This window comes from Scophthalmus maximus, chromosome 14, assembly GCF_022379125.1.
Source record: "Scophthalmus maximus strain ysfricsl-2021 chromosome 14, ASM2237912v1, whole genome shotgun sequence".
Classification (NCBI taxonomy): Eukaryota; Metazoa; Chordata; class Actinopteri; order Pleuronectiformes; family Scophthalmidae; genus Scophthalmus; species Scophthalmus maximus.
The window spans coordinates 22,209,511-22,234,279 of NC_061528.1; the positions used below are offsets into that span (position 1 = coordinate 22,209,511).

The 24,769-nt window shown below is 42.3% G+C and overlaps 1 protein-coding gene across 8 annotated transcripts in view; it reads left to right on the plus strand.

Annotated features, from left to right (window-relative positions):
• The first annotated feature begins 1,504 nt into the window (after positions 1–1,504).
• The window catches only part of mlphb (melanophilin b), a 33,745-nt gene continuing 10,480 nt past the window's right edge, over positions 1,505–24,769 (plus strand). For 2 of the 8 annotated variants that reach the window (XM_035604079.2, XM_035604082.2), the window contains exons 1-8: positions 1,509–1,826; positions 7,397–7,549; positions 10,862–11,083; positions 12,200–12,339; positions 19,466–19,521; positions 20,855–20,947; positions 23,612–23,735; positions 24,401–24,636. In XM_035604079.2, the coding sequence (XP_035459972.2) occupies positions 7,425–7,549; positions 10,862–11,083; positions 12,200–12,339; positions 19,466–19,521; positions 20,855–20,947; positions 23,612–23,735; positions 24,401–24,636 (996 nt within the window). In that variant the 5' untranslated portion in view covers positions 1,509–1,826; positions 7,397–7,424. Of the gene's footprint in view, positions 1,827–7,396; positions 7,550–10,861; positions 11,084–12,199; positions 12,340–19,465; positions 19,522–20,854; positions 20,948–23,611; positions 23,736–24,400; positions 24,637–24,769 lie in introns of all 8 variants that reach the window. The other 6 variants (XM_047337264.1, XM_047337263.1, XM_047337262.1 and 3 more) reach the window with 6 other exon arrangements.

The following is a 24,769-nucleotide window of genomic DNA, read 5'->3' on the forward strand; positions in this document are numbered from 1 at the left end:
ATTCTTTTCAAGTCATTCTGGCTGGTGTGTCCTCTGTGCCTCTGACCACGTCTCTGCTCCAACATCTTCTCCTGTTTTGCTACGGGTGCAATCTGAAACGTACTTGAAGCCGGCACAGGAAGAGTGAAAATCAAACATGCATTCCGGCTGACCATGAGCCGTCCCAGATTGTTATATACATGAACTTGTTTGCTCTGGGTGTTACCCAAGATTCAAATTGGAGGAATTGAATGCAAACATACACAGGAGAGAACTGCCGGGACAGACGGTGTTTCTCTTATTGAATGCAAAGAGGCTCTGAGTGAGGCTCTTAAAGACTGTTGATCTTGATGTATGATACCAGGTGAGTGTGAAAATCCAGCTAAGTATTTTGATATGTCTTTAAATCATCCCCAGTGCAAAACCATACGTGAAAAAAACAGTGTTCATATGAAAGTTACACACTGTGAAATGATATCACGTGTGAAATAGACTGCATATTAGACATCTGGGCAAAACAAAAAAGTGCAAAAGCTGTACCCATTGTGTAAAGTTTACAAACTATTACAAACAAGTCTACATACTTCGCATTCAATTGTCCAGATTGAAGTTGGACATGTGCTACATGTGCAAGCGATGTGTTAAAACACAAGACCGTGGTGAACATTGGTGATTTCTCTCACCCTATCTCTTTTTTAATGCAAAGTTATTTGAGTGTGCAGGATACTTTCCTGAACACTTCCCAAGCTCAGCCTTTATCGTGTCAGTGAGTCAGTAGAATGTAATAAACATACAGAAATGTAAAGTAAATATAAAAACCACCCCTGTGTAACTAACCTCCTCCGAAGGCTGTGTTCATGTGTGTTTGCTCCAGGGGAAGATGACGGGGCCTGGTGGTCGAGCAAACAAGACAACTGGATTGCTGGACTGGTCACGTGGCTTAAATCAGCCTCCTGCTAAACATAAACCGGTGATGGAGGTTTTTTTTTTCTTAAAGATGGAGCCTTAATACTTACCTATAGTCAGATTCTTTGTACAGATGATATAGATAAGGAGTTTCCTGTGGCCACTTGTACCTCTTTCCAACTCCGCTTTCATATCATGTGAGGTTAACTGTGATGACATGGAAACTTATGTCCAAGTCTTAATCACAGGTGTAAATGTTTGGCTCCATAAATGGCTCTTGATTCGTCTCTGATAAAAGAAGGCATCCATTGTGCAAATAAGTCTTACAACTGTATTCTGTCTCTGGGGACCATTTAATACCAACATTGCATCAATTAATATATAAAAAGTGCTTTGCTTTCTTCTGCTGCTGCCGTAACTTTATACATTAATGATCCCCCTGAAAGTTTTTTTGAAGAGGTGAAGGCAGCATATCATGTAATAAAGAGGTGTCGCCCGTCAGTTAGTAAAGCACTGAGGTTATGCTTCACCACTCTCCTATAACACAGGATGCCTTACATGTGACTGGGGACTTAAGCCCAACTGGTCTCTATATACCACATGATCACTGCACATTTGGATACTCTGCGGGCAACAGGACCAATCCCAACCCCAAATAATTTTTTCCAAACGGATCGATTTACCATTCATCACGTACTCTCCCAGCATAACCGAGCAGCCCAATACAATGAAGGAACTCCGCTGTGAATGAGGCCAGAAGGGGCAAAGCACCCGGCCTGACCCTTGGAAGGCGGAGAGGAGGCTTGTCTCCCTGCCTTTCTTCCTCCTGGTTAACTAGACATGTGATTAGCATTGCTGTCTGCTACTTAGTTTGCCCTGCAGTCAAGCCTGGTGTGCCTTCGGAGGATTTACTGCCAGAGGGCTACTCAGTCAACACCAAGGTAAGTCATATTTACATACACTGATGTCACTGTGACTGTGATATTAAGAGATAAAAAACTAGATGTTTAAGTCAGAATCTGTTTGAGTCCAAGAGCTGTTTGAAGTTAAATGCTAACTTTGTTTTCGGGATGTGTGCAATTCAAACTCCAGTAGATGATAGTGGTTTTTGCCCATTTCCTTGAACCAAACTCGTGCATTTACTAAATTTTGTCGTAACTTTACTGAGCCAAGGTTTCCACTTTGAAAACTCCATGTAAAAGAACAGAATGTGGTTTGAAATGGTATACAGTATACAATGTGAGCTGTATTTGTTCTGTGGCACAAGCTTTGTGTATCTCCACACCTGTCATCAAACCCGACCTTCCCTTTGCAAACACACAAAGTTCTTTAAATGTGCACCTGAGTTGTGTGCATCAATAATATTTTAATGCTTAAAAAAATCCTTTAAAGACCACATGATATACGATCAATATTTTACTAGCCAAGAGATGAAGACTAAGTTGCGGTTATGAATATTACAGCTGACTTTTCAACTGCTTTTTCTTAATGTTTCCTTAATACAACAGTGAGATAGCAAGACACACCCACACACCCACTAAGCAAATATATATAGAGCCCTGTGTAGCGCCTGGCTATTCAAGTGTAAGAATATAAGTGTGGGAGAGTTGGGAGCAACATTTTTTTAGAGCTATGTCAGTGCACTAACATACTACGACTTAGATTAGACTTGTTTCTCCGTCACAATTGCATGCTTGTTTTTTACCATAACTGCCCGCTTGCATAAGCAGAAATTCGATTAGGCTGTCCAATCATTTGATTATCATTATGCGATGTTCCTCAACCTTCCTTTACTCCTCCCTCATTTTGTCATAGCGATTATGTACAACTCACTGGTATTGGGAGTGTGTGTGTGGAGGTGTGTATCTATACATGTGCATATCGCTTGAGTGAAGTTACCAGATCCCTGAAGCCAATGCATTATGAAACCAGATCATGTGAAATAATTGGCCAGTCTCCATTAAAGGGACAGCAAGGGATTCTGGAGGAAGATTGTAGTTGATTTTTTTAACCACGAGGCCAAAACCACTGAGTCATAGTGTCTGTCGCTAGCGCGTCTCTATATGTGTCGGGGAGCGATGTCAACAAACCACCAACAGAGAAAAACATCCCCCAGAAATGGGATGGTTAAATTTTGCAAACCTCGACAAATCACAGGACAGATGCTCGTAGCAGAGAGGTTTTCGTCACTTAATCGAGACCAGCACTCCAAATCACTGACCCTTGATCTGTAATGCTTTTATTCTGGTCTGCTTCGTTTGGACAAAACTGTTTTTCAAATTTCTCAGAAACATACGATGTAGAGATCTGACGCTCACAGCCAACAGCTTTAGAATGACTAGAATACTAGAAAGCTATTTCACATAGACAGTAGGAAAACGTATCCTGTACAAGAAAAATACACTGTGCTCACAAAGTGCCTGTAGTGGTCAAATGCTTACTGTGACTTTTGATTTAGTTTTCCCACATGGCAAGGAGAGAATAAATCTTTTCTACCACCTCAAAAAGAGAAGGTCGGCTGAATGTTCTTCCCTTACACATCACCAAGTAGTTTTACTTGTGTAAACCTGGCCATACTTTAGAGCGGCATTAGAATACTTGTTTACATTATCAAACAGACAATGAGTCCCAGAGGCTTCTTTCTGGCTCCATGCATTAGCATTAGCAACATGGCTACCACCATCAGCCTGGTTACTGTCCAAAAGCAAGAGACAACCATAAAAATTGGAGGAAACACAGTTGTCAATGTGATTTAAAAGGCAGAGTGAAACTCCAGTTATATGCATGAGTAGGCAGTTTTTATTACCGATCTAGTAAACTTGGACAGCGGGATGCATTTCAAATTAGTCGGGCCCATCAGACAACTTCCGTCATTAGTGCCCCAAAAAAAATCTGTTGATTTTCTACATTTCATTATTCAATAAGCACGTAGTGGTGATTTAATCTTAAAAGATAAGTGATTGATGTTGGAGGGAGGTATCTTATATTTTTTTCTGACTGCACTGGTCGGGGCTCGAACTACAGTAGCAGCTTTGGGCATGGAAGATGAAATGTTTTCCATTTACAGAGCCAGGGCTGTGTAGAAAAATCTGATTCTTGAATACCAGTCAAGTCCTGAAGCTCTCTCCATAGACTGGCCTTTGGGACAATTGTGAAAATCTGCACCTTCAGTGGGCCATTGGAGCATAAAAAATCCATTTACGTATGGTCCGCATGATTCTGCCATGTCCTGGGACAGAGCTCACTTTCAGCGACCCCATCCCAAGCCAGTCCCAGTGGAGCAGTTCAATCTTGTTTTACCTCAGTTTTTATCACTCTCTGCCTTTGCCTTTTTTGCCTCCTCCGACAACAAGGCTTTTTTTTCTGGAGGGAAGAGTTCCCACAGCTCTTTCTTTTGTGCCAGCATCCACCTCTGTCAAAAGTGCACAGTGGCACACACTTCCACTTCCTTTGCGCTGTAAATCGTAAAGCATTGATTTTTGTTACCAGGTGGCAGACAGAATTGCATCGAAAGTGAGGTTTATACTGAAGCAATCTAGATAGTGTGATTATTCTATAGACAAAACTGCCACTTTAACCGTAGTTGGGGCAAAATATGAAATGGTTACAGCATTTTGACAACAGCAATAACATAATCTAGAAGATATAAGATCTATTTAGAAGATGCTGACCATCTATTAATTTATGTAAGAGTTGATATTAATAAAAACCTTTGCTTGAAACTGGGTTAATGGGTCCAATAACTATGTGTATTGTGTAAGGGGTTGCTTGTTGCAACCATAGACATATTTAAAAATGGACGTAGTCACTTAGTTCAGAAAATGTAGCCCATGCGGAAGTGCCTGAAGCCTGTATTCTCTGGAATCACCAGCAGAGGGCGACTCCCTGGTTGCAAAAGACTCTACTTCTCACTTGATTTATAACATCAGTAAATATTTTCCTTAGGAGTTCATGGTTTAATATCTAGTTTTCAAGTCTTCTACCACACAGCATGATGTTAATTTTGTAAATTGTGGTCTCATTTAGAGTGACTAAGACGATAAAGCACCGTAGCGTAGATACAGCTGGATTGACAGCTGGGCCGTCCAATTGGTGCATGGTTGCCGGTGTAGGTGGGTGCGAACTGGACAGGCTCTCAGTCAGACCCACCCCAAATTCTACGTCCGGTTTGAAAAGAGACTACAAGGCGCTGCTCAATATTCAAAATTCAAGGCTTCAAAACTCGTGTCCACAGATCAACGGATAACGTTAAGGTGGTTTGCTACTTGGTTGCGACAAACCCACCGAGCTTTTTGTCTCAGCTCTCTCAGCTCCTTGTTCAGGTTTTATGGCCCACAACTTTACCTTAGTGGTTCAGTCTCACTGCTCTCAACGTCATGTTCACCTTAAGCAGGCATCAACAGAAAAGAAAAAGAAAACTCAAAATATGCACTGTACTCTGCCTATCTGGTTAGTAGTTGACTATTGGAGAATATTGTGGAGCATTTAACAGCTAAACAGTCAGATATTTTTACTCAGGAGTTGGTAGAGACCAAACACAGAGATAAAACAGTCAATATGGCAAAAAATCAGTCACTGGGTTTAAATAAAACCTTTAAATTCAGCCTTTTCGGTTTGGCAGCTAACGTACAAAGATTCCTCCATGCAGACTGTCAAACAAAAAATGAGGAACATAGTAAAAGCAAAATAAATCTGCCTAAATTAGCTTGTCAGAAACTATTTTCTAGCTGTTAAGTCTCATCTATGGAGCAATTAGAAGTGTGGAGGATGTCAGTACAACCCTGAATAGCTTCCTTGCTTGGAAAATGTAAAAAGAAAGGCTATGTTGTGTGCGTATGTTTCACAGTAACTGGTTGCTATAATCATTTCTCATGTCCATACTGGCTATTGGCTTTAAACTGATCCATTACTTGTGTGACTTTGTGTGGCTGTGAAAGATACAGTTGGAGACAGAATGCACAATCCCAACCTGGCCCTAACTATCATCTTGTGCAAAACTGCATTCTAAAGCCAAAGCTAATTAGAGACTCCACCAGTTTGAGCTGGCCAATTGAGTGGGGATCCTACAAATTTACTGCATGTGATTCCATTTTTGTGTTTTCATAAAGTGTTTTCTTGTTGAACTACAGAAATACTTTCTGGTAATTGCATGTAGCTGTTATTACAGTACTGTGACACAATAGTAGAAAATGTCAAGTATGCTGTGAGCAGAATGCTGAGTTCTAAGTTTTAAATATGCTTTGGCTGAAGTTCTCACCACAGACTGATGATTTGGTCTTGTTTCTCACACTGTAGTCACATTACATAGGTATTATTGTCAGTGAACATACCATGGACTGTGTATAAAGATGGACAACATGACCGCTCCCCAAAAGTGTAGCCTTCTTGGTCGCTCCCTGGTGGATAGCTGTAGTACCGGTCATAAACCCCCACATCCTCCATGTTGGTGAACTGGTCATGGACAAAACTAAAAAACTCAAAGTACACGCTAAATAAAATTTTCTTCCATTTTATGTAGTTCTTATCAGGCTGATGTACGCCCCAGTGTTAATTTTTTCTCATAAGCTGGGTTTTGCTAGTTATTTGATGCTATAAAAATGGAATGAATTGCGGGAAGGCGTGTATCGACTGGATCACAATATTGTCTCTCTGTGCAGACTCTCGCTCCAAATGACATCAAAAGTGCAAAATGGTAACATCCGTATCCAGTATATTTTACATATATATATAAAAAAATATTCAGCCTAATTTTTGTACTATGGGAGGAAGTGAAGACACATCACCCATCTTTATACTGTATAAATCAGTAACATACTGGCATGGGCAATAGAAAACGTAAAACAATCGATTTTACAGTATTTATTCCCCCCAACAAAATAAAATATAGAGAAAGACGTAACTGATGTTAAAAGGACATTTTTGACTGTTCACGTTCAGGGAGGAGTTGGTAAAATATCTTTGATTGTCTGTGGAGATTCTCATTCCTCCAGGTCATTGTTATTCACAAGGCTGTTGAATCAGGAGCAACTGGACTTGGTTGTAGTTTCTTGAAGACGTTTCACCTTCATCCAAGAGGCTTCTTCAGTTTTGGGAAAGCTGAAGATCTGAAGAAGCCTCTTGGGCGAGAGTTGAAACATCTTCAAGAAACTACAACCAAATCCAGTTGCTCCTGATTCAACACCCTTTTGGATATCTGTCTGTTATTTTGAGTTCAAAGGCCAGTGAAGCATGCTAAGTAGGGAGCTTCACATACACATTTTACATGAATAATCAATTTCCAGCTTTTATAATGGCACAGGAATGTGTGCAATGAACATGCCATCCATGACCTACCAATTTAACACTGATGTTGTGTAGCATATAGTCTTGCGTAGAACACAGAACAGTGGGTAGCGCAGTGACCTACAGGTGACCTGATTTTGGAAAAGATTTTTTTGTAATTTGTTTTTTTCATGCTATTAATGCTTAGTCTAACCATACCCATGTTTTTTATATTATTGCTCCACTGTAGGCCAGCACCAAGCATCAACTTCACCGTTATGCCTAGCACCACAACAGGGGAGAAGCTGGATCTTTCCAAGCTCACAGATGAGGAGGCCAAGCATGTGTGGGAAGTTGTCCAGCGAGACTTTGACCTGCGGAAGAAAGAGGAAGACAGACTTGGGCAAGTTACAAAGACAAAGGGTTTTGTTCGCCGTCAGTCATACCGACGGAGTACATTCATTATCCCACTGAAATCTCTAGGGGTTGGCAGTTATAAAGCACAAGCAGTATTAAATGATATATTACTTGAAATGATCTCCAGGTTTCATGTTAAGTGAATGCTTTTGTTAATTTTCATGATGATAATTTAAACTAACCATAAGTTTAGTAATCCAATACAGGCAAAGAATTGTACTAACATGAACTACAATTCATATTACTCTGTGAAATCATCTCTTTTGTATCATATATTTATAGATATATGTAATGATGTCATGTAGGACTAAGGTCTTTTGTTAGTTTAGATGCTACATCTCTGCACTAGCTGTGCATCTTTTCTTTTCCATTCCTATGAATTCTCTATTCTTATTATGAGCTTATTTTCTAGAATTGAAAATGTATACAGACATGTTATTTCCACCTCAGTGTTCTGAGAATCCTTATAGAGGTCAGTTTTCCTGACTTGATTTTTATGTCATGGCTAAAGTTCCTGTTCTCGCTGCATAACGAACCATTTTAAGGGTTGCTCTCAAAAAAACTTATATGTATATATATATATTATAACTTAATATGTTTTGCAACTGTAATTTCCCTTATAGGACTACTTCCATATTCTTTGTAGGTGCGTACCTGAGTACTTTCAACAGTGTCACCACACAATATTTTAGTGCAGGTTTTCTTTTAGCCATGCTAGCTGTGTGGCTCTAGGGAAGGCAACTTGTGAATAGAGAGACATTTTATGTTGTACAATCAAAGACAATGAATCTAATTTAGTCAGTTGGTATTATAACGTCTCTTCTGGGCGACAAAAAACGACGAACGTCAATAAAACAGCAACAACAAGATGGAGGACACGGTGGCTGGAGCCGAGTGTTTATTGACTCATTAAAGCCTGGACTTGGGTCCATATGTCCTTGTTTTGTTCCTTTCTTTTTCGATGTTTAGGCTACAAGCTGTAGTTTACACTACCAGTCAAAGTCACTCTTGTGCTGGGAGAGTACCTCTACTAGCAGCCCCAAAAAAAGTTTTAAGAACTGTGATTGTTGCCAGTTGTTGAAGTGCAGACAGTAAAAAAGAGAGGATCCTCCAACACCTGAAAACATCAGTTGTCATTGACAGTATGTTAGCAGGGTAACATTAGCATTCACTAAAGCTCAGTACACCACTGTGCCTACAGCTAATCTTTTAAATGAACACCTGTTGGTTCCAATCTTAACTATACTTGAATTGTAAAGGTTAAAATGCAGTGTAACAGAAAAAGAAGAACAGAATTGTCATTGTGACATAACACAATGACACAAAAATCAAAAATAAAAGTTTACGAAAATGTATCAATATTAGTCACCATCAGCTACCGGTCATAACAGACTGAGACTGCAGAGGCTAAATCTGCTGAACTAGCAGCATATTATATTGCTTATGAACATTTTGTTTGTAATAAGAAGAATGTGTTCAAAGTATTGAGGATACACAGCACACTAAAGGAAAAAACCCACTTGAATGGAAACGTATCCAGCATTCGTTTCACATGTTGGTTCACCGCTCTGTTTCAGCAAGGCATCACATGTTCTGTCCCAAAGCCTGTGATGCCACATAATTGGTTATCTGCTGTTGTTTATTGAGAAGATGGATGATCAGGCAAGTTGTTCATTAAAATTTAGTCAAACTGAAGTCTGAAGTCTACTTTCTTAGGATGGGCTAACTTTGTTGAGCTGCATGTCACAAACATGAGTCACTGATTTGCAACTAACTCGCTGCTCACGTCTCCTCGGCAACAGTGAGCGATGGAAGGTTTAGATATGAAGCTGGGGGAGGAGGACGTTTGGAGGGAATATCCCATTATCCTTTGATGATGATCTCTGCTCAGTCCACAAAATAATCCAATCATTCGGTGGCACATTGGTAAATCAAGATTTACACCTGTTATCTGAAAACGAACTTTAAGGTTATACGATAATTTTAAAATGAAATATAAAACATTTAATTATTTGGTAAAAATACAATACAGGGGCCAGTCGACAAGGGGCCCTAAGCCTTGGATAATATGGGGGTTGCCTATTAAATTTCAATGTGAGATAGGGCCCCTGTCCAAGAGAGGGCATCAAAGCTCCTGGGAAGGTAGCTGCTGAATTCAGCGACAATATTCCAAGTTTTAACTTTTAGAAACCCTACATACACACTCACAGTCCGCCCAGTCGTGTCTTTTCACATGTGTTGCCTTATTGGGTGGACGTCTACAAGCCCAGACATCTCTGAAGTACATAGAGTTCGCTGACATTATACAATTTCCTGCAAAAGCCCTAATTTCCACTTGACATTGTGTCTAATGAGCCAGAAGAAGTCAAACTACCTGTGATGGTGTGCAGTTAGAACTGGTGACACTAAGGTAAAACAGTAAATATTTATATCTTCTTGGCAAATCTTTTACATCATGCTTCGCAAACATAGATTTATCTCCAAACAAAGACAAATTGTTTTCCTACTTCTTCATGCACTACTTTGATCTCGAGGAACTCTTCTAATCTGAACCATTTTAAAATGTCCGAGGCTCTGAGATTTCCTTTCACATTTCCTGTTCTTCTTTATTCTCAGATAGAGACAGCTTAGTCATCCACATTCCGCAAACTACACTTACTGCTTTTGTTGGTCTGCATGTGCATGATGACAAGGTTATTTTACTGCATTACCACGGGAACCTTCTTGTCTCCATTGTGCATTGCCCAAAGAGGCAGTGAATGGAGACAGTCGGCCGTTTGTTATAAAGAGAGTTTAGAACAGTTTTTTTCTTTTTACTGTACATTTTAATACATCTTGGTTTTTTTTTTGGAGATTCAACACTCATTCAAGAGTTGGCTGAGGAATTGTCCCTCCTTTACGGCCATGCAGATAGTTAGCAAGCTTTTTTTCGCAAATACAAGGACAACACTGTCCTTCAATTTCAGCCACTTAGTCTGCGGTCCCTGCCAAGGTTCTTCTTCAGCCATTTGTTTTCCATTCAAATGAGCGGTTGCTTGCCACACAGGCAACTCGTGTATTCATCCACAGCCTCTGCTGACTATAAATAGATTCAAATTTCCATGTGGTTTACGTATAAAAGTGCCACACCTAAATCTTGTGCAACCACATATGTTGGGCCACAAAATTAAATAGCTTATCTTGGAAATGATTTACACTTTGTTTTGTTATAACAGAAGACATTTTATTCTCTTTGTATTACAATGCACTGGCTGAACCGTGCTTTCACTCTTCAATATTTCCGACCTTGTGCTTTCAGGGAGTTGAAGACACAGATTGAGAAGGAGGACACCAAGCGAGAGCTGTTGGGGCACCAGACCAGCCTGACTGAGTCCTACTGTATACGATGTCTTCAGCCCTTCAAGTTCCTGGTCAATAGCAAACGTCAGTGTCTGGACTGCCACCTGTACATCTGCAAGTCCTGCAGCCGCTACAACAAGAAGGAGAATGGCTCGGTGTGTGATCCCTGTCACATGGCCAGGTAGGAAATTAAGTTTTTTCACTTGCTCAGATTATTTGGCTCTACCAACACAGCAGCAAGTATTGCAAATGCTACAAAAAAATTGTCATTAAGGTCAAGAGTCCTGCAACATAATTCATCATTGTGTGAGTCAACCTGACATGGGGGGTTAACCCCAAGATTAAAAGAATGCTCACTCTATGTGGAAATATACTGTACTATGCATAAATTGTAGTCTAAATCCATCTGCCAAACCTTTCTTGTTTTCTACCTTGGCTGTGACATTGGTTATCTCTGCTGAGCTGAACTCTGTTTTTAACCAAGCATCAAATAAATGGGTGTGAAAATTGAAAATTAAAGTTTAGGTGCTAAATAGTATTTATTTTATGGATATTCAACGTTTTATCAGAACTTGAAGTGTGCTAATACTACAAATTCTATCAACATTTAATAAATGTGAAGTCATGCTATTTGGTAGTGGATCCAGTTCATAGGCTGTATACAAAGATGGAAGGCAATTCAGCTGTCCAAAAGTGAAGCCAAATCAACTTGATTGCCCCCTGGTGGCTGGCTGCAACATGGGTCATGAACCCAGCATCTCCATGTTAGCAGATGGGACATGGACCAAACTCAAGAGTCAAAGTACACATTTTTAACACATTTCTCAAATATTGTTTTCGTCATTTTAGGTAGTTCTCGTCACACTGTTGTACTTGATATTGAAGTGTCCAGTAAGTTTAATGACACCTCAGTCTGACTCAAACTAGTTGAACGCTTGTAATGATCATGAGTGCACAGACTCAGGCTTCACAAGAAAGTGGAGATGCGCCGTCCATCTTTATATACAGAATATAATCCACTTCCATTTTGGGAGGGATCCCGATTTGCTGAGGGGTCAGGATTTTTTTCTTAACCATTGCAAGATAGGGCAAAATTTTGGACTTGTAACTTCACAAATACTTAACATTTTCGAAATGTGTAGGTCAGATGGAGATGGGAATATAGCATATACAGTCGGTGGGGATTGCTCAGCCTTGGTAGAGGTCTGCGCTCTCTGACTGCTTATGTCTGTAATTAATTTGGTCTGTGTATAAGTTAGTCTGTAACTTTTATGTAATGTATCATGTCCTCCAAAAGGGTCCTCAAGATCGGCACGTTGGAGTGGTACCACGCAAACGTCCGCACCCGCTTCAAACGATTTGGCAGTGCCAAGGTGATGCGATCGCTCTTCAAGAGGCAGAACGGAGAACGCAGTTGCTCTCATAGTGACATTGGAGGTAAGTGGTCCAACTTTTATTCTGTAGGTAGTTTTCTTTAAGTTTGTTACTAAATTGGTAAAAACCTCCGTCTGGAATGTTTTAATCCCTAATCCACATGTGAAAACTGTATGTGATAAGTAAACCATGAATACCCCCCTTTACTTAACAAATACTGTCATGGTGGCCTGACAGCAAAGAGATTAGCCTCCACCAGTTCCGTGAAACTACTCAGTGGTCAACACAGCTGCCATGTGGGAATGTGTATGAGAATGTTACGCAGAGCAAATCAAAGGTTACAAACTTGGTACAATGTCACATGTCTGCTCAAAGTTACTTTGAAGTTCCATCTGTTCCACTCATTCCTTTACAAGCCCTGAGGGGCTGCTGTAAATTTGAGGCTGATTCTGCTGGAGTTGCAGAGCATTGTTGGAAGTCTGCTTGAGCTCACCATTTGAAATCCACAATAAATGAAAATGTTTTGAGGAGATTCAACAGCCGTATTGTCACTGCATGGAAATGATGTATCCGCCTTTGGAATCACACTCAGGCAATTTTCAAATTCAAAAGTGAATTGTGTCATGTTCAAGAATTGAACTTGTTGATGACTGATGTTGAAGTTAATGCAAGTAGTTTGAGAAGTTATTGCACCAAAATATGCCATGGCCTTTGCAAATCTCTCAAGTTTATTTTCTACAACTAAGCAACCAACTGCATATAGAAAATCTGCTTCCTGTTTGCACATGCTTGACCAGTGTACAGAAATTGTCATGTGATATGCATTTTCAGGCGTGTTCGTATGGATTTGGGATTACTCCTGATAAGTAGGTAATACACGTGAGATTGCTTTTTATTTATTTATCTTTTTAAATTTTTCACGTGAAAATTAGTGTAGATGCTTCCTTTATGAAGCACCAGAATGGGGCTGCATGGTGGGGTAGTGGTTAGCGCTGTCATAGCAAAAAGGTTCTGGGTTTGCATCTTGGATCGAACCAACCAGGGCCTTTCTGTGTGGAGTTTGCATGTCGGACTTTTGTCCTTTGATCTGTGGGCTTGTTACTGCCTTGTGAGGTCCACACATGTTTGGAGCCATTATTACCAGAGATAGCAATGCAGTGGAAAGTCCTGTTTATCCTTGCTGCTCGTTTTTAAAGTCTGATGCAGTGACGGTATGCCGTTCTTCATCAGATCTTTCCAGCACTCTTTCCTCTGTTTGTTAAGTCGCTCAAGCAGCATTACAAATATCCTGCGGCTGCACTCAGAGCATATAAAACAAGTGTGACCCCAAAATTAAGCACATTGCATATTATACACCACAGGTCTCTAAGTGAGATGGTAGCTTCAGATCAATGAATTACAAGGAGGCAGCCGGGACTCCTGGTACTGCATACGTTGAGTCACCCTTGAGGATTTGGGGAGGGTATAAAGAGAGAGTTGGTTGGATGCTTAGCCCAGCGGGCCTTGTGATCCTCCAGTCACATGTCTCCCATTCTGTGCCAGGAATTGAAGGATCCAGATCTGCGGCGCTTCAGCAACCAGATGCAGAGAGAAAGAAAGAGAGAAGGAGACAGAGAAAGGGAGGGAGAACAAAGCTCTTGTTTTGGTCGTGTACAGATGTGGAATCCAACTCCTCGAGTGTGCACAGATGAAAGATGTAGCTGGTTATGGAGTGTAGTAATAAATATGCATGTTAACAGATGCATTATGATCAGTTCAGTAACTCATCACAGATTCATGTGACCACCTGGATTAAATTCAACATGCATGACTGTACACACACACACACAAACATACATTCTCCTGCTCTCTTTCAACTGTATCTATGGTGCTGTGGTCCGTTGGGCCCCCCTAGCTCAGACAGTGTCATCTGGTGTGGACAGAATCTTTGTGCACATAGAAAAATATAACACTGTTGCTACATCAGTGTCTTTATTGACACATTCAACTCAATTCGTTGGCTTCAGTAACCCTGGCTCCTCCATTTATTGCTGCTACTGCTGCTCATACTTCTGATAGTTTGGGCTCCTAATATAGGTCCCAAGTGGGTTTGTCCGTGGGTCCAAGGTTGGCTCCATATGTGTTTGCCCGTGTGGGCTTCAAGTTTGATTTAACTGGGTTTTAGTTGGTGCCCAAATTGGCAAATTAATATGAGACCCATTGTAGGTTCCAAGTGGGTTTGTCCTCTGGTTCCATGGTGGCCCCACCTGTGATTGCCCATATGGGGGTCCTGACTGGGCATTATCTATACCACTCCATCCTGTAAGGGTTGCAAGGGGGCTTGAGCCAATCCCCACTGATATTGGGTGATATGAACTAGGTACACCCTACAGATAATACCCAGTCAGGACTCACTTAAAAGCTCACAAGGGCAAACACATATGTCGCTACCGTGGAACCCGCTGACAAACTCACTCGGAACCCATAATGCAGCCTAGACAGGCCCCAGTTGAGGTTGAAGGCACACAGGTGGAGCCCACATGGGTTGCCCATTTGGGCCTCAACTAAAACCCAGTTAGATCACACTTGAAGCCCACATTGGCAAACATCTGGGGCCACCATTGAACCCGTGGATAAACGCTCTTGGTACCAACATTAGCAGCCCAAACTTAACCCATATGGGCCCCACATTGACATGCTTCACTTCAAAATGTGAATGGGTTGTTGAGTCCTGCTGTAAACCCTGGCCCAAATTTAATCTTTCCCACAGGAAACCCATATAGAAATAAAATGTAGTCAAAAAATGGAACTCCAGATGGGACCCTCATAAATGTCATTGTATGACTTAGAGAGAAAAAAAAACTCACACCAGCTGGAAAAAACAACCACAAGTTTATTTCTTGAAACAAAGGACAAAATGGCTGCCAACTCAGTTTTTGCTGTATGGAATGGAAGGAGGATCTGAAGAGGCCTCACATTCAATTACAGAGCCTGCTCAGGGGTTGCCTCACACAAATTACTCTCTGTTGGACATGGACCTCACTGTCTACCTTGTGTCTAGTTTGTCGTGCCCTTAACTCCCAAAAAGGCTGTTGACACAGAGAAAACTCTAATTTGCTTTGGAGCAAATACTTCAATCTGGGACTCAACAGCATTTTAAAAACTATTATGGAGGACAAATATCAACACCAACAGGAGCTAAAGGAAAACATGAAGCAAATGACAAAATAAATCAAAACTCATAATGAACAAGTAATGTAGGCCTATGTAGTCAGACTACATGGACTTGCTTTTGGGACCATGATACTAAAACACTATTGGTCCCACAAAGTGTTACCCAGTTCCAGCCCATGCCCACTAAGCCCACACTTATCCCTTATGTGGCCCATATAGTCACCACATATGGTTTTCCAATGTGCTGCCCATATTACAAAAAAACATATGACACCAGTGTCAGTGTGTTCATGGATTCCTGTCTGCTTGTCTCCTCAACGGTCTAGTTTCACCCCATACCTGCTCAGCGTCGTGAGTTTCCAGCCTTCAATTCTGTGGGTTGCCTCATCTTAAAGAATCTAAGCTATGTTACACACCTGTCATTTGGACTTCTCCTGGGTGCCTTCTCTTCCACCTGGTATTTGCTACAAGCTGCCTTTAGCCTGTTTTCCCTGTCAACCTGCTGGTCTGCTGTAATAAAGGACATTACCATCTCTTCCCCTGGTGTACTACTCTTGGGTTCAATCCCCACCCGTCCCAGTCATGGACCCAGGAGAGACCTCGTCGCCATCATGTTGCTTAGAGAGGATTGAGAGTGTCCTGCTTTAACCCAGTGAACTGTTCCTGCACCCCCATGCCGCCGGCTCCTGCACCGTCTCCGCCCAGGTATGTTCCTGAGCCCCCAGTGGGGACCCATGAACGCTTTGCTGGGGATCCTAAAACCTTTTTGAAAAACTACTCCCTGCTATTTCACCTGCAACCCCACAATTTTGCCTCTCAGGAATCTAAGGTAGCGTTCACCATCAACCATCTGATGAGCATGCACCAGGGGAACGAGTCGGTGGCCGACATCTCCATAATCTTTCACACCGAGGCGCACCGGAATTACTGGAACTCTTCGGCCCTTTGCAACGCTTTTCTTCAGTGTCTGACTGACTCCATCAAGGATGAGCTAGTCTCTCATGATCTCCTGTCGACGTTGGATGAGTTGATTGGGCTGGCCATCCGAGTGGATCTTCGTGTTCTGGCTCGGAGACAGGAGAGGAAGCGGGGAGTTCAGGTCATCAACCTCATGGCCGTCCACAGAGATTCTCCTATTCTGCCATCAGCTCTGCCACCCCTGCAGGACTACAGCCAGGGTGTCCTGAACCCATGCAACTAGGCTGCACCAGCCTTACACAGGAGGAGTGGGAGCATCGTCGACAGGCTAACCTCTGCCTGTACTGTGGCCATGCCGGCCATTTTATCTCTTCCCCCTCTAGCTCACCAGTAGAGGGGGAAGTATTGGTGAGCCATACCTCCATGCCCATACCCTCCACCAACCTTTCCCTAACCAAAGACCCCTGTTTCACATCAAGCTTCTCCCGCCGGAGGGTTCCCGTTCCCTTTCCACCTTCATAGACTCTGGGGCTGACACCAGCATCATGAATGAAGGCCTCCCCCACCAGCTGGGGATTGGTCGGGCTCCTTTTTCCTACACGAATGCAGTCAACGCCCTGGACAGTGATCTTCTTGGGACCATCACTTCCAGTCCACATGTTCCTGTCTGGTAATCATCATGAGACCATCCAGTTCCACATCCTGCAATTACCAAGTATTCCTGTGATCCTGGGGTACCCTTGGCTGCGTCTTCACACATCTGGACTGGACAACGGGAACCATCCTTGGGTGGAGCTCTTCCTGCCACCAGGTCTGCCTCCAGCAAGCTGCCCCACCTCTGTACGCGTATTGGCCCAAGTCCACTTCAGATGTGGCAGGGGTTCCTCCTGAAAACCAGGATTTCAGGGATGTCTTCAGTAAGGCTAAGGATATGGCCTTACCCCCTTATCGCCCTTATGACTGTGCCATCGACCTGCAGTCCAGCACATCCCCTCCCAAAGGGCGTCTGTCCTCCCTGTCCACCCCTGAGAGGGAAGCCATGGACACCTATAACAATGACTCTTTAGCTGCTGGCTTAATTTGCCCTTCGTCATCTCCTGCAGGGGTGGATTTTTTCTTTTTGGAGAAGAAAGATAAGACTCTGAGGCCCTGCATTGACTATCGGGGACTCAACAACTTCACCATCAAAAATGTCTACCCCTCTCCTCTCATCTCCTCTGCGTTCGAGCTGCTCCAGGGATCAACCATTTTCCCCAAACTCGAACTCAGCAATGCCTACCATCTGGTCCAGATCTGGGAGGTCGATGAGTGGAAGACGGGCTTCAACACACCCACTGGATATTATGGATATTTAACCAGCACAAGTCATCTCGCCAGGCTCCAGCTGGCTTCCTACAGACTCTCCCAGTGCTGCATCGCCCTTGGTCCGACATATCACTGGATTTCATCACCAGTCTACCCCCATCTGACAGCAACATGACAATCCCAGCTGCTCCACCTCCACCGCCTCCTCGGTTCATCGACAGGGGTCTCACCTACTCCGATCCCGATGTCGAGGAAGAGGCCTCCAGTACCTTGTCGACAGGGAGGGGTATGGGCCTGAAGAGATGTCCTAGGTTCCAGCTTGACACATCCTGGACTCCCGGCTCATCAGGGAATTTCATCAGCAGCAACCTGACCAACCCACTAAGACCTTGGCTGCCCCTCTTAATCACCGGTGTGAGGCTCCCCCTGCTCCTCCAACGGACACCCCGAACGAAGAGGAACCATCCTCGGACGGGACGTTACAGAAGCCACATGTCCAAATCGTTGTTCTTGCCCCAAGATTTATCTTAAGTTTTGCTCTAATTTTCTGAAAATGTGCATGGTGGACTTGGATTCTTGACCACAGTAAAATGTCAAATCTGAATACAAAGAAATCTCTTTCAGTCACTGACAGCCCTGCTTTTCTCATTATACCATTAATACACTGACTTTCAGACAGGCCCCAAAGGCTCTATGCTCTATGTAAATCATGCCTTAGTTGGTTACTGGTAATTTAAATCATTTCAAATTTGTTTTGAGGATATGTATTTAAGAAAAATTAAATGGATGTGCTCCATTAGTGCCTTTTTTTGATGAATTTCTATTTCTAAATACATATACATTTCACCGATTTACCACAAACAGGGGTCACACATTTTTCACACTGGGCTCCCCTAGAGGGTTAATCCAGTATGTGTGTTGTCTTCCTTAGATCCATTCTGGATGCATGTGAATGGTTCATAACTAGTACACTGCCTGTATTCAGGGTGATAATTCTAAACAGAGGGATACTGTAAGTTTTGTTTCAGTGTTAAAGATTCAAAATTATGCATTTAGTCTTTGTAGTTTTGAATGCCTCATAGTGGTTTGTGAGCAGACCAGAAGGTTCTGATTAGACTGGCACAGTCTGTGCTTGTCTGGCTTTTATTCACAGTGTCATGAAAAGAGTACAATGCGGAAGCCTGTGAAATTTTAGTCAGGGAGAGACAAAAAAAAAATCTGTGGCAATTAAAAGTAATGGCGTTAAAAATACAGTTTCTTTTGTAATGTGTTTTTTTTAATTCATCTGCACATTTCTGTGAGCGATGTACAAAAGGCCATATAATTAATTAATTAATTATAAAGAAGTGGCGCAGTAACAGTTCACAGTTGTTTAATCAGCTACAAGGTAGTTCTACACACACTTTTAACTTTACCACTTTCTCTGTTGATCTGGGCTCAATCAGCTCTTCCTTAAACTTCTGCTTATCGCTGCAGTTTGTGTTGTTCCCAGTCCCCCCACCTCACAAACAAGAGGGAACTGTAGAAATGCAACTTACTAGTAACAATCTCAGAGAGCTTGAAACAGCTAAAACCTCCTGCTTTGGCCTCTTTGTGCTCTTGTGTACATCTCACTGTAAAGACAGAGGACATCTGGGTTGAGAGTTATCCAGCTGGTTTTAAAGTAGTGTTACTCTTTTCTCATGATGGTTAAATTTGTATGTTCACCTTTGTTTCCAGAAATTAAATACTTTCTTGTGCAGTGTGTCATCCTTCATTTATTCCCCCAAGAAAAGCTTTTGTTAAACACTAACCAGCCTGCCCTCTTTATCAGCAGATGGATATGAGGGGCACAGTATGGATGCAACAAATTCGCAACACTACAAAAGGGTATGGCAACTCCTTTTTAATAACTCATTCTCTCTTAGAAACCCCAAAACAATACCTGCTTCACTTGTGTTGTGTTGATTTGTTGCCCACACCTAACGTGTTTTTTGTTCATTAGTTGAAATATGTTTTGTTGAGGGAAATGAAAGCTCATCTGCAACATGGACAATTTCATTCAAGTTCAAGTCGTTACACTGCATGCATGTGTTTGAAACAACTCAGTGTTTGCAAGGCTGCGCTGTAAAAGAGTCCAAGCAGAGTTGAAAGAGGCTCTGGGTCAAGTCTTGAGATTGTAAAACAAAGCACTGAGTCCACTGGAATTCATCATTTCACAAACTGACAGAACTACAAGAAATGGTGCTTTCTGCCTGGCCTGTTTGATTTCACTTACTGCCATCTCCTGTTCAAAATAGAGTACTACCTTTCACTGCCAAGTGCAGGAAAGTTGTTGAAGCTTGGAATCAGTCTTTTTCTCAAGGATTCTTAGCTAAAGCTATAGACAATGAGCAGAGAATATGTTCTCCTAGCCCCGGCTTCGCATTTCATGTAACATCGCATTTTTTCTGAAACAATTCAGTATATTCTGTGATCTTTGCAAACCCCTGATTGTTTTCAACAACACAAAACACGTATTTCAAGATGACTCAAACACTCTTTGAAGCACGTGGATGAAAAAAAAATTAGTCTGGATCCGATAAAAAATATTTTTAACAAAGTCGCACCACATTTTTCTAACCTAAACAAAGACGGTAGCCTGAAATGACATATGTCCTTTCTGCAACATGAACCAAAAGTTTGAATATTATTATCAGTTATACCAACTTTTGAATGTTTTAGGCACTAAAAGTAAAGAAAAGGTGCTTTCAGTATTAAATGACAATGATTGTTCTATATGAGTCTGGCTGTATATTTGGGCTTGTTGTCACGCTGCTAAATAATCAAACTCCTCCCTGATGGTACATGATGGATCATTTATAAGCCAATATTTATTTATGAAAACAAACAGTTTTAATATTTTGCTTGTGTTATACATAAAGAGCCAGTTAAATGTCTTTTCTGGACACAGTAAAACTGAGAAACGGGTAAAAATATGTCTTCTGTATGTGTTTTTGTATATTTGTAAGATTTCCAGATGATTAGAAGAGTGAGTTTTTTTTTAAACAACACAATATTCTGAATGAGGAGGTTATACTGTGCTCTATGTCAAGATAAGTCTTTCTTTGGGATTGAATCCTTCCTCTCCTCTTCACTTTTACCCTGACATGTTTTATCCTCTTTCTGAACTCTTTACTCTCTCTTCTCTGTTGGTGCTGGTGATCCCTTTTGCTGTCAAAAGACAAATAAAGCCAAAAGGCGGCTAACTGTCGATCCCATTGACTTCGAACTGGGCTGGGACTATTCCAATGAGTCAAGAGGGAAGTCAAATCAGGTAGAAGCTGGACAACTAACCACAAGCAGATTTTTCTCAAACCAAACTAATCTGCATGTCCCTTATACAATGCAATGTCCCTTATACAATGCTCAATCTTCCTTCTTTAGTCTACATTGGCAAAATGGTTATATTAGTGACGAGGACTGTAAATATTCATTCACCTATCCGGCCACAATACACACATTGCACACATGTGCTTGTGTGCACAGACACTAACATCTTGTCAGCTCATTAACAGAATGCTCTCCATAAACCCAATGAAACAACTATGTATGTGTCACAATAGAATCTCAAATCTGTTTATATCTTCATGAAATCCAATTATTGCACTATTGGCAAGAACAAATGTAGCCTATATCAACATAACTCATGCCTATACAACAAGAAATGAAGAGGCTAGTTTCCACATTTGTAGAAATGTACATTTCATTGGTCATACCATTGTTCAAAACGGAATGGTATAACATATTTACCTCCCCAAAGAAATGACGTTTTCACCTGCATATGTTTGTTGGTTGTTTGGTTAATACAAAGCAGGATTACGCAAAAAGTAAAGTACTGAACCAGTTTGCACCAAACTTGGTGGAGGGATGGAGCAGGTGCTGTGGAATGGTCCATTGACGTTTAAAGGGGAGGATCCAGGAGTTTGGTTCTAGTTTTCGGACTCAGTATGCAAACCACGGTCAAGGAAGCAGTTTTAGATGCTTAAAGAAACACAAGTCTGCAAATAGTGAGCAGAGAAGGTCAGAGGCTGGCTGGCAGGCAGGTGAGAAGGGGCAAGGCAGGCAGCGGCAGGTTGGTGAATGCAGAATGCTCTCTGGCATAGCTGAGACCCCAGAGAACCCATGAAAGGTGACATACTTGTGGCGGAGCTGGTTAGGGAGTTATGAGTGTATTCAACCCAGGGCAGCTGTATACTCCAGGACTTGGGACGGCGTGCCGTGACACAGCGCAAAGCTGTTTCCAAAACCTGAGATGCCATCTGAGGGCCCCGATCAGATACCACGTCCATGAAGTGTGATGAACTAAAAGTATGGACGTCTCAGTGGCTGAAGGCAGTTTGGGTTGAGGAACAAAATGAACAGCTTTAGAAAAGCGATCCACAATGGTGAGTATAGTAGTTTTACTTCTGTGAGAGGGAGTCCAGTGACAAAATCCACTGCTATGTGTGACCAAGGTGTGTGAAGCAGGTGGTGTAGTAAGCCAGCAGGTGACTGGGGTGATGTTTCACTGTGGGCGCAGGCGAGATGAAATCAAGAGTATCCTGTATCCTACGATGAGTGGCCCCACTGAAGCACCTGCGATCTGGCAGAGAGGCACAAACAAACGATTAGCTCCCTATTTCCCATCTCATAATTCCTCTCTGCGGGAGACAAAGATCAGGAGAAAAAGAAACAAGGATGCATCTTTTGATCCACGGGTGAGCGTTACAAAAGGACTGCTCCCATCCCGGTGTCAGAGGCGTCCACTTCACCGATAAATTGTAGTTTGGGGTCAGGGTAAGAGAGGACAGGAGCGTTAGTGAACAGTCTTTTAATTGTGATAAAGGCAGCATTTACCTCTGATGTCCAGGCGTAGGTGACTTTAGGGGACGTGAGCCGTTTGAGAGGTGCCGCAACGCTGCTGTAATTCCTAATGAATCAGCAATAGAAATTAGCAAAACCTAAACAGCACTGCAGTTGCTTTCTGGAGGTAGGAGCCGGCCACTCTGCTACCTCTTTAACCTCTGCTGGATCAGATTTAACCTGCCCCTGCTCAATGACAAAATCAAGGAAATCAACAAACTTCAAATGAAACGCGGCCTTTCAAGCTTTTCACAAACATCTCCAGGAGCAAACAAAATGATAAACAGTCTCTGGAGAACTGGGCAGGGGCTGGAGGGGTAGAGAGCAAAGGGGGGAGCAGACAGGTATGGCAGATCTTGGGGACGGCCGGGTGGCAGAGCAGACGGTCGTGCAGGAGCAGGGGTTGGCTGGTCCGCCCATGGAGGATCAGAGGTCGGCTGGGGAGCGGGAGGGGGGGGGGAGTCTGTGAGTGGCACAACCGCGTTTCCACCTGGGGAGTCTAAGAAGCAAGAGGTTATTGCATCCATTTGATTATTGCGATAAGCTATATTTCTGGCAAGAGTTCGGAGGGACCCGATTACCTCCTTGATGACTTGGTCCTGTTGTACAACAACAATCCCTTGTGCGGTGAGTGCGTTCCTTAATGCTTCTGGGTCTGCTGAGTCCATGTTTGAGGTTAGATCATTATGTTAAGTTCTAGTTTTCGGACTCAGTATGCAAACCACGGACAAGGAAGCAGTTGTAGATGTAGATGTTGGACCCTGCATAAAACATGTCTGAATTTCCATATATGTAAATGCAATTATTATTATTTTAGGGGTTCTCTTATAGAATTAATGAGCTATATAGCTAATCAGGGTGCGATTAGTGAAAAAATGCCAGATGTAGCCCCCCCTCACACCCTGGAGCTAATTATTTAAAACAGCATTTGATTGTGGCCAAAATCATACCTTCATCTGACATCTGACGCCTACTGCTCTCGCCTATTTCCTCTTTCTGCCCACTGCTTGGTTTCTGCCAGAAATATCCTCAGCAGCTGACGTAGGTAAATTGTCAGAATAGAACTCACCATCCTTCTCTTCCCCCCCACCCCCAGGCCCCAGACTCCCAGGACATCCTGGTCGTGGATGTGGGTGTGAGGGAGTCGATGCTTGCTGAAGCTGATGTGGCCTCTGTTTTCCAACAGATTTCGGAGGAGCATCGCTCAGGTCTGGACCCGGGTATGTCTCCGTATGAGAGCCATGATAGATGCAATTCATATGTTAAGGAACTCATACTGTACAGTTTAATAACCATGTAAACCTTAAAAAACTATTGGTATAAGTTAAATAAAGCTTGGCCAAATGGAGCTGCATTTAGGGTTAGGGTTAACCCTAACCCTAACCCTAACCCAAACTGCTGGCTAGTTAACAATGCTAGCAAACAGTTTGTTCATGTTAACTCAGCTATTAACAAGTTGTTTCTGTGCAACATTACATGACACAATGTATTTGTTAACAGTGTTAAATGTTCCTCAATTTGATTTCATTCCATTTTCATATGAAGCACGGCAAATATTTCAAATTTGGCGGAATAAATCCAAATTGTTTGCTAACCTTGGAATGAGGTTTGTTTTTTTAATGTAAGATTCATTGTTGACCAAAAAGTAACGAACCTATAAAATATATAATGCTGTCTCCCTGTGTGGGCACAAAACCAAGTCTACCACTGGACCAAGTGTGCTCATGGAAACATCTTGCTCAAAGTAAAAAAGCCCAACAATGAAGCTATTATCATTATAGAATAACTCTAATTCTGAAATTAAAGTGACCTTTTTGCCATAACCTCTAACATGAGGGGGGAAATATTGTCAATTTATTCGTCATACACTTGTTTTTCCCCCCAGATGACGTGGCGTACTACGAAAGCCGAACCATCCCATCTGGCTCCGTCTCCCAGCTCAGCCACTCCTCTTGTGGCAGTGGAAGTGCGGGGCGTCCCCAGGGCAGCAGCACATATCTGCCCGGGCCCGAGCACTCGGAGGAGGAGGACGACGACCAGTGCCAGCCCTACCTGCTCTACCACTCTCACCTCAGTCACACTTCTCAAGAGAGCCTGAACTCGGCCAACCCCCCACCACAGGTCTCTGATATGCTTCATATTGATATTTCTCAATCCTCAGAACATTATATCTACTTTGCAGCTGCTTTGGGACATTCATAAACCCAGTTTGGATAGTTTCACTGTTTCACTAAACATAAGTTAAGAGCCAGGA